General features: G+C 34.4%; 1 protein-coding gene across 2 annotated transcripts; it reads right to left on the reverse strand.

Annotated features, from left to right (window-relative positions):
- Positions 1 to 75: 75 nt before the first annotated feature.
- Positions 76 to 4,794, reverse strand: LOC102597929 (thymidylate kinase). 2 transcript variants are annotated; one of them, XM_015303274.1, is made up of 7 exons: positions 4,628 to 4,791; positions 4,322 to 4,378; positions 3,573 to 3,989; positions 1,208 to 1,319; positions 1,071 to 1,130; positions 649 to 753; positions 76 to 298 (listed from the first exon to the last, which is right to left on the reverse strand). In XM_015303274.1, the coding sequence occupies exons 3-7, from the start codon at positions 3,824 to 3,826 to the stop codon at positions 182 to 184; spliced, it is 648 nt and encodes a 215-aa protein (XP_015158760.1). In that variant the 5' UTR covers positions 3,827 to 3,989; positions 4,322 to 4,378; positions 4,628 to 4,791; the 3' UTR covers positions 76 to 181. The 2 variants fall into 2 exon arrangements, with proteins under 2 accessions (XP_015158760.1, XP_006363027.1); XM_006362965.2 differs by lacking the exon at positions 4,322 to 4,378 and having other exon boundaries at positions 4,628 to 4,794.
- Between the last annotated feature and the right edge of the window lie 6,274 nt (positions 4,795 to 11,068).

Here is an 11,068-nt window from a genome sequence, read left to right on the forward strand (position 1 = left end):
GATTTCAAATAATCACCAATAACACTGGTGTTGCAACATGAACATAACAGGGATCTATAAACATGAAGCACTCCACACTTCCAAGGATATCGTTTATAAGATTAAATATAGCAAAATACATCAAAATAATACAGTGTAATAAAGAAGGTATACATATCATTCATGCAGACATTCACTAGACCTAACATGGCCATAACTGAGACAATGGTTTCCCTTTGTGGCACGTCATCATACAGTCAAGTACAACTTCTCTGAGCTTCTTCTCTACATCTTCAATCGAAAGGGTTGCATCAATAACCTGCAATAAATCAAGGAAACAACATCAACAAGGCAAAGCAATCACCAAGGCTTTGGATAAAAAAAACTGATCAGCCTGTTATTTGATTCATGAAAAAAGTGAATTTATGTGTATAAAGAAGATCAAATCGGAATTTGACCAGTAGTGTTTAGTCAATGTCAGATTATGTTTCTGCTTAGTCACCATAGACATGCTAATTAAATATCAAAAACATCCCAACTAACTCAGAAAGTACTGCTGAGTCAAAAACCAAATGACGGTATTCTACAACTAGTAGGTTATCAGACTAGTTGCTATATTTACTTAAACAGACATTTCTATTTCCGGTCGACAAATGGAAAACAAGTCACCTTCCACGAGGAATCACGAAGAGACAAATAAGATCCAGCCACCTTTTTCTGAAACTCAAGCTGCTCATATCTTTCATCTCCATAACCTCCTCTTTCAGCAGCTTTCTAGTTATCATAGAATTGAATCATTAATAAACAGTCATGATAACAACAATGGAGAGCATATCTTTCAAATTCAAAAATATAGCTGAAAAGGATTAGTTAACAAGACAAGCGATAGGAGAATAAATTCTAAAAGGTAAGACTGGTTTTAAACCTGCATACTATGGAAAGACGAGTAAAAAGGGAACAGCTGATCCTCAATAACAGAGTAGATTGCTCAAGAAATCCACATATATCCCAAAAACAGGCTTCAAATTAGAAAATTGCATTGACGATATCTCTCTTAACTTAATACAGGTGAAAAAGAAGAAAAAAAATACCTCTGGTGATATGTCGAGATATACAACCAGATCTGGAGCTAACAACCCTATTTCTGGAGCCTTCAGTAAAAGATCAGTGTTAAACTTGCTACGAGATTTTGAAATTGCAACATCAATGAAGTAAGACATGATTTTACCTTACACCATTCAATATCAAGTCCCTTGGAAGAGGAAAATGCCACCCCAGAATAAGAATAGCGGTCAACGATGAGAGTAGTTCCACTCTTCAGCTTCTCCTCCATTAATGATCTGCAGTTTCTCAACAGAAATTAATAAGTTACGGGCACACCAGGCTAAACGCATGTTAAGTTCTACAATGATCATGAGCCAACTCACTGCATATTTTCAGATATACTATCCGACCTAGAATGAAACAATATAGGTAAAACTTTTCAGTTAAATAACAATGGTATTTCAAAAGTGGGAATTCAACTATTGCCAGGAACTTTTCTATTTTCATCAATGCCTTTGCTTGAGAACAAACTACTGGGAATTCAACTATTGCCAAAAACTTTTCTATTTTCATCAATGCCTTTGCTTGAGAACAAACTACAAAGGGAATAGAAAATTAGAAAAGCATGCATATAAACATTTGATTATTCATTTTGGTGAGAACTTTCAAGCATGGTACCTGAAAGACAAATGTTGAATTAACTGAGGGGGGAGAAAAAGCATTTGCACAGCCTAACAAGCTCTTTAAACTTTTTTTATAAAACACTGCTCTAAATTGAAGGCCACAATTTTTTAAGCTTTCTGCTATTCAGATTGACGAGCTAAATGGTCTTCATATATTCCAGGCAAATGACAATCATAGGCAGACAACTGTTCAAAAGTTCTTTAACCTGGTAAGAGTAGGGAGTCTATACCACTTAATTCCTTTTACATTCATTATACAAGGTTATTTTCATTTTCTGGTCCACAATGGCAAAGTCTTTTTTATCAATTTGAAAGTAGCGGGAGAGAAAATGTGAATAATTAGCAAAAGCTGGTCTTCGTCAATGTATTCCTGCCAAGTTCTCTTGGTTTTCAATTTATCCATCTAGTGCTTGTAAACAATTATAAGGAAATACAGCCAGATTAAGTGAGAAAAGTACTTCCAATAGCATAAAGAAGTCCAAGCATGCCCATGGTTTTGGTCTAGTGGTAAAGCAGAACTCGTGATATGAGGGTTAAGTGCACGTCATGGATTAGAACACTACCGCAGACAAAAGCGTGATATTAAATGGAAAAGGGTAGAGAAATGGGGCCATTATCCACAGACTATTGAACTGTGTGCCACTGGCCCTCTGTTGCAAGACTGGTAGTTGGCGGCTCACAAGCAACATATCAGGGATTCCTCAGTTATTAAAGAAAGTCCCAGCGTTCATTTTTTAATCAAAAAAAGTCCCAGCATTCAAACCATCAGTTCAGATAGATAGTCAGCATATCAAATTAGGAGGATATATGACTACTGACTAACCATTTGATTGATTTGATTAATAAGCTAACCAATTCCATCTCCACATATACCTAGATATGGAAAGGATAGTGACAAATGTCATGCCTAAGGAGTTTTGACAGACGGTGGTAGATAGCAAAGTCATGGGTGCTCCACTGCATCGTTAAAATCATCAAATTTAAGTGTAGAACTATTTGAAAATTGATGGTAAAAATTATAATTAATACTAAATTATTAAAAAAAAAAAAAAAAAAAAGATCATTCTATATATTCAATTCTTCTTGGCCAACTATGAATAATAGCAGCATTGCTCACACTAAATTTATTTCCAAAATAAATATTTTGTGCAATAGACTAGCCCTAGACTGAACATAAATTGAATAGTTTGATTTATTTACAAAATTTGTGAGTAAAAATTCTACAACGGAGAGTTTATTCTTTATACTATATTTGATTGAGCTTTTAGTATCAGAATCCATTCAAGAAAGCAGAAGGGGGATTACTTTGGGAAATTAAACAAACTGTTGAACCTAACAAAAGGGTTAAATCTCCTTCATGAAAGAAAGAGCTGTAACAAAGGAGACAAAAGAAGTTCCTTTTTGCCGTGGAGAAGATGAAGTTCTTCAGTTTTGGAAAGTTGCAATTTAGAGAGAAAGAAGGAAAGTACATACACAAACAAGAAAGGTAAAATAAGCATCAGCTAGATGAGAAAAATATGGTTGAGGCGAGAATTGATCATGGGGCAAGTAGGATTTTACAACTCTTTGACCCACCATAAAACCAAAACATCCACTGAGATTTTATTTTCCAGGGTGCTCACTGATCTCTTTTGTTTGTTATTCAGTAACAACTATCTTTATGTATATATACAGTCAGGCTCGACAGCAGTATGTGCTCGAGCACCCACATGGACCTACGTGGGTGGTGGGTGTGCCCCTGTTGACTGGGGACATGACCAAGTACTGAACTCTGACAGGTAATCTCTGTGTATCAGACACATTGAGCATCACAATTTACACACTACATATGGGCAATGCAAGTAAGGCTGTGTGAATTGAACAAACCTCTTCTCCCAACGATTTGCACTGAAGAGAAGATGGATTGCATGGTCATCCAACTGTGATTTGTTAGCAAGATAAGAAGAAATCATTTGCCCAACGCCTGTATTTCTGTCAGGAAATCTCCACGACTCAACTGAATGTCCCTGCTCATCCAAATACTTGTACAGTCTGCCAGATTGCGATGTCTTCCCACAACGATCCAGCCCTTCTAACACAATTAAAGCACCTCTGGAGCTGATGCTCTCTTTATTCTCCATATGAATAAGTCTTGAAGGCTTAAAACGTAACTTCAAATCCAAGCTAGACTTCAATGAAAACAAAGCTGCCCAAGTTCCAAATTTTCTAGGAAAAGTCAAAATTGTCTTTGGTACAAAGCTTCTGCTGGAAAACAAAGTTTCCTCCACTTTTAAAGTCCTTCGCCTAAAATATTTAACACAGAACACATTAGATCTACATGACATATAGAACAAAGTTTACAAGTTAATCCCCATTTAACTTATTCTCACAAATTAAACTCCAAACATATACTCATATAATGCACCTCACAGAAAAGACTCATATCCTATTGATCATCCACTCATTGGCATTTTATCAAGCATAATATGCACATAAATATTTACATCAGGGTTATAAAAATTAAAACTTGGAAACCCCAAAGTGAATTTTGAACCCCTAAACCACTAACTCAACCTGTTCGAGGGATTCAAAAAATATATACCTACCTAAAAATAAAAAATTAACCTTATACTCACAATATAATTTTTCGTCGAGGAATTCAGCTAAACACCCTCCCTTCCCTAGATCTGCCCCTGACAGTATGAAACACCCATATCAAGGGAACGCAAAACCTATGTATAATTCTTGAGTTTTGCTACTAAGAAATTCTGCATAAACTTGGCGAAAAATCTGAAATACACACAGTACAATAATGAATTTATCAATAAATCAAACAAATTTTCATCTTTTACAAAGAGATTCACTATTTCTTCGTAATCGAACAAAATTCAAATGAATCAATCAACAACCAAATACACAAATTTCAGTAAAGGGAAACTTACAGTGTTGTGGTGAGTGCGAAATTGCTCATATCACTGAATACCTAAAAACCTATTTTCCGCGCCTCTTTTGAAAAGTACCATTTTTTTATTTGGCGCCTTTTAGGGTTCTTCAGGTTATTTGCATAAATAACTACTTATGAAGATTCTATTTAAAACATAACCATTTACTAAACTGTGGCTTTAGGAATTGAGAGTTTTTTTTAACTCTATAAAGGCAAGTAATTAAACTTCATATCAACAGTTTGAAGCTTGAACAGTTACTTGCCAATTTTAAAGTATTGATCTAAAGTTTAAACTATTAAAAACTTGAACTTTAAAATGTTTGTCAAAAAAATAAAATAGTACAAGACACTATCATACTAGTTAGAATTGTATATATATTAAGTGAGAATTGATCTCTAATCTTCTAGATAAATAACTCAACATTCAATCAACGCACTATTTAATCTTTTTATAGCATAGATTTCATCATATAATATTATCTCAATTTTAAGAAATGTATACATAGAATATTTATTTCGCATCCATATTTAAATAAAAAAAACTAAGAAGAACCGAACCTGACAGACACATCTTTTTCCTTTTGGGAGGGTACTCCGAGAAAATAGAAAAAAGATGCAAAAGAAAGGATGGATTTTGTTATGAACCAAGTCCAACCCAATATCAATATTAAGATCACACAAGTAGTTATTGGGCTGACAAGAGCTATTGGGCCGAAAGCAAGCAACAAGTCCAGTTTTATTTGAGATCCAGACCCATTTACACTTTGTTAAAAAGGACTAGGAGTTAGAAGAATGAGGATGAAAAACTATTATGTGAAGCTTTGGCTTTCTGATCCTCTCACCTCCTTTCTATGGTCTTGTATCTCATCCCTTTTTGGTTACTTCTTTCTCGATTTATCGCTCCTTAGTTAGTGTATTATTACTTTGTTGTGGTATTCTACATTATAACTTGTATTCAGTGATTAATATATATAAGAGTGCTTCTGCTGGAATTGAGTTTGTTACAGATTTGCAATATAGAAGTGGACACTTTTAAACTTTGGTTACGTTTGCAAAAAAAAAGGGGTAGATGAGTTTTTAAAAATAACTTTGATAGTGAATACTGATTGTGATTATAGCATGTAAATATTCCCATGTTCTCTTATTTATTGCTATTATATATATGTATATATATTAGTTAGTCAAAATAGGTTGGGTCTTCTTATTTTCTTTTCCAAATTCATTATGTTATTATCTTTTTTAAGATATTGAAGTCTAAATAATTGACATTGTAAAGTCAAATCTCTTCAAACAAATATATTAGACGATATGAAGAGAAGATTATTTTTCTGATTTCACACTTATAAAATATATTCCCTCAAAATTGCGACTATTTTATCATTCAAATACGCAAAAAAAGAAGAAGCAAAGATCGAACTTTAGAAAAAATTAAAGAAGATAAATTGAATTCAACTATAAAAGACCTTACAAAAAATAAATTTGCTTTGCATATATTCGTTCAAAGGATGAATACTTTTATAAATAAAATGATTGAATTCTATAGTATTATATATAGGCAGAATTTTGATATACAATATTGTTGTTATTTTAATCTATCTAACGTAAATTTAATTACACTATACATTAGACTTTAAATTTGAATTAAAAAATCAAATCATCATTATTTCTCTGGCGTCTTAACTCTTTAACTCTTAATCCAAACATATCAGGAGCCATCACACAAATTCCTTAAGAATTGTTCATTTAGTGTGACCATGTGTAATTTTGCTATCATAACGTAAATTTCATGCTTTCTATCATTTGGATTGACGAGCTAAATGGTCTTCCTATATTTCAGGCAAATGACAATTATAGGTAGACAACTGGTCAAGAGTTCTTTGAACTGGTAAGCCCACACCAGTTAATTTCTGTTCCAGCCATTATACAAAGTTATTTTTATTTTCTTGATCCACAGAAATAAAATATTTGTTATCAGTTTGAAATTAGCAGAAGAGATAATGTAAATAACTAGCAAAGGCTGGTCTTAGTCAACGTATTCCTGCCAAGTTCTCTTGATTTTCAATTTCACTGTCTTGTTCTTGTAAACAAATATAATACAAGAAAATACCAACTAATGTATAGCCAGATGAAGTGAGATATGTAAATTCTACTAGCATAAAGGAACGCCCCCTAGGTTTTGGTTTAATGGTAAAGCATAACTCATGATATGTGTGTTAGGTGCAAGTCATGGGTTTGAACCGTACTGCAGACATAAGTATGATATTAAGTGAAAAAGGGTAAAGGGATGGGCCACTATCCACAGACTATTGAACAATGTGCCACTGGCCCTCAAAGATTTCTCAGTTACTAGGAAAAAAATCTCGATGTTCGAACCATCAATTTAGATGTATAGCCAGCATACCAATATTGGAGGCTATATGGTTGTTGACACTCAATTTTGACCCTCCATAATATAAATCAATCATCGAGCCTCTTTAATCCCAAACGCTTTGAAATAATAAACTTTATAAAATTCTAAACATTTTTCAAGTTATTTTAAAATAATTGTAGTAGTTTTTATTAAGTTTTGAATAATATATATATATATATATATATAAGTATATTTGAAAAATCGTCTCAAAAGGATTTTGTTTTAATTTAATATTTGGTTAATTAATTTAGTTTAATAGTTTATATTTTTGAGTTAATTAGTTTATAATTAAGTTAATTATTAAATTTCGATTAAGAAGCTCGTTATTTAATTATATTAATTTGTCTTATTTAATTGTTAACCGAATTTACTAAACTAATTCAATTCGTGTGCGTTCTTAATTGAACTCATATGGCCATGTCTTAATTTGAAATCTAGCCTTTTTATTTGCAAACTTGACCACTTCCTTACCTCACCTTCAACCCATCTTGGGCCCTTTTTCCTCAGCCCAATTCATTATTATTTCCAACCCAGCCCACTTTTCAGCAACCAAAAGTTCCCAGCAGTACACAAATACACCAATAGTAGCCGACCGATCGACCCAGTACTCTTCTTCTTCCTCGCGAGTATTTAGCTTTTAGGGCCTGTTTGGATTGACTTTTGGCTTATGGTTACGATTTCTAACTTATGGCTTATTTTTGTTATTTTGGCTTTAAAATAAGTGCTTATAAGCACTTTTTAACTTTACCCAAACACTTCAAAACTGTTTAAAATCACCTAAAATAAGTCAATCCAAACGGGCACTTAGTATGTTGGAATCATTGTGCATTAATGGATATTAGTTGGAAAATCATTCTTCTACTTTGTTTGCTGCCTGCCTGTATATATGTTCATTATCTAGTTTCTCGACTTACTCAGTCTTAATCTTATTGAGAGTTGAAGATTTGGAGCCTTTCGTACTTTAGAGCAATTGTTTTAACATGTATTTTTGTCTGATGGATGCTAATTGAGTTTTAGTTGTGGTCTGTTCTTAATTATGTGGTGTTTTTGGGTCTAAGGACTTTTCTAATTTCCAAATTCGTTTATTTAGTGATCCATGGTCATGAGTTTGATTTTTGTTTCCGTTTATAGTCTTTTTAAATCTTATACTACTCGTCTAAGATTTAGTTTATTTACTTGTTTGTTCTATCTAGGAAGTCAGCCTGTTTTAGGCTCAATTTTTTATTTCCTGAAAAAGCATAAAGAATTGGGTTGTCTCTAAAGCATGTTTCTACTTCATATTGTGATTCATCCCCTTTACTGCGCATCATCCATGATATAAAAATGTCAAGTCTTCATCATTTTACTTTAGATTGCTATTTTGCTAATGAAGATAGGCATGTGTTAATATTTTCTATCACTTCATGTTCTCCTTTAAATACTAATTCCGTTATTTATTTGTTTTGCATGAAATCTTCCCGAGTTCACCATGAACTCCTATTCATATTCTTGCATCTTCTCATTGGGCCAAAGGCCCAATTCTTCCCTTCATCGAGTTAGCCGGGTCAATAGAACCGATGAATTCCAGGTCTCCGAAACGAAATAATACATTGTATATAACAGGATATGCAGAATATACAAAAATATACAGTGATATACAATAGGTATATACACTGTATATAGCAGCAAAAATGGGCCAACAGCCCAAGAAAAAATTCAGCAGCATGTCTTTGAGATAAATGGGCCAAAACTCATCCATTTTTGGTAGCTACTTTGATAGTTTTAGGACAGGGATGAAAATGGGCCAAGGAAGAAAGAAAGGGCTAAAACAGGCCCATTTTTGTGCAGCAAACCCATTTTTAGACTTAAGACAGATTGGACCAAAAGTCCAAATTTGACCTTGCTTCCCTCTTTTATTATTATTTATTCATGGTATTAACTCTAACCTTTGTTTTAATTTGGTTTAATTTAATTTAATTTTCAAAGGATAGTCTTTTTTTTATTTTTATTTTTTATGTTTAATTAAAACAATTTTGGGTCCTCTGAGGCGCCAGATCAATGCGCTAATACGCATGAAAACCGAAGTCCTAATGGTGTGAGTATACATGGTGGTTTTTCAACTCAATAGAAAAGTCCTAATAAAGTTTTTTTTCAGAAAATAATTTTGGGTGCTCCGAGGCGCCAGATCCATGGGCTAATACACACAAAAAATCAAGGAATTTGGGTAATTCCTAAAAAAAGGCTTGTAAATGCGGCAATAGGCATTCAAAAAATGATGTGAGTATACGTGGTGGTTCCCCAACTTATTACGGAAGTCCTCATAAATATTTTTAAGAAAATAATTTGGGCGCTCCGAAGGGCTAGATCTATGGGTTAATACCCATGAAAAATTGAGAAATTTGGATAATTCTTAAAAAAGGTTTGTAAATGCGGAAATAGACATTAAAAAATAGTGTGAGTATACGTGGTAGTTCCCCAACTCATTACGGAGGTGCTCAAAAAGTTCTTTCAGAAGAAAAACAATTGGTGCTTTGAAGCGCCAGATTTAAGGGCTAAAAAGACATGAAAAATTGAGGAATTTGGATAATTCCTAAAAATGGGTCTTTAAATGCGGAAATAGACATTAAAAATATGATGTAAGTATACGAGGCTACCTACCCTCGATCACCGACCTCGAGGCACCCCACCCCCCGATCATCGACCTCGAGGCGCCCCACCTCCCAACCCCCATTGTGTCTTGAGGCCGACCCCCCGAACCTGACCTGGAGCCGCCATGCCTCGAGGCCTCCCCCCAGCCTAGACGCTTCGTACCCCGAGGCCGCTACACCCCTGAACCCTGACCTCGAGGCGCTGTTGATGAGTTCAAAATTTGGACTCATTTAGGGCTTTGTTTGTATAGAATTAGTGTCCTCAAATGCTAAATTTATGCGAATAACTAATGTAAAACCCTTGATTTTCAGATATATAGATTGAGGAACAAAGCTAGGATAGAAATGGGAAACAAGAACATCCCAAGCTGAAAAAGAGAAGAGGAAAAACAAGTCTGATGATCGCCGAGATCACTCGGTGAATCACCCAATTTCTCATCTATCGCCTAAATTTACAAGTTTTGAGACTGGATAAGGGGTAACTTCGGCGAGCAGCAGTTCCATTCGGCGTGACGTTAATCACATCGATGAAGGACGACATTGTCGTCGAAGGTACTGATGGAGATCCAAATAAATGCTGATGGGCGAGTTAAAAGACAAAAGGGCGCATCGCGGAATGAAACAACGATCCCGATCTGGCTTGCCTAAAATTATAGTGGTTGGATGAAGAAGATGTGAAGAATGAAAGCGAGACGAAGGACGATCGGCGAAGCCCGACTTTCCTCGCCGATTGGTCCCAAAAAGTCACACCTCAAACTTGTATAAATTGATTTTTGCAAGAGAGAGAAAGTATTTAGAAAACGTGAGGAACAAAAGATAGAGAGCAAAAACACTGCCATTGTTAATTTCAAGTGATTTTAGCAAGGTTTTTCATTTGGGTTTTGTAATAGAGAAGATATTATTCAATTTTGACTTTCGAAAGTCATTTACTGAGCTATAGAAAATGTGGCAGGTATTGAATTTCATCTTTTTACTATGATTGGCTAAAACCCTAACCTTGGAGGTTTGATAATGTGACCAATTGTTGCGTTTGACTAAATGGGTGTTATCAATTAGTGAATTTTGGTGTTAATTTGAAGTGGGTCTAAATTATTACTGTGGTTTAACTTCATCATTGCATGTTTAGTGTAATATAGTTCAGAGTTTTGTGCTTGCTCGAGAAAGAAGTATAGAGCCAACGTAGTAATTTGACATCCTTAGTAGTGGGTCATGACGGTTGCAACTTGAGAAAGTGAAACTTGAGATTCAGCCTTTGTATCTAGCTCGAAAGAGTAGATTTGATGGGAAAGTGGGTTGTTCGTCTTATGGATAGTGTTGAGGTTCGAGAGAACTCAGCGGAAATAAGGTAATTGTTCGAGAGAAAATTGCTTTCCTTATAGTCCATTCTATCCACGACGAATTA

The sequence above is a fragment of the Solanum tuberosum genome, unplaced genomic scaffold, assembly GCF_000226075.1.
Source record: "Solanum tuberosum cultivar DM 1-3 516 R44 unplaced genomic scaffold, SolTub_3.0 scf00413, whole genome shotgun sequence".
NCBI classification, from domain to species: domain Eukaryota; kingdom Viridiplantae; phylum Streptophyta; class Magnoliopsida; order Solanales; family Solanaceae; genus Solanum; species Solanum tuberosum.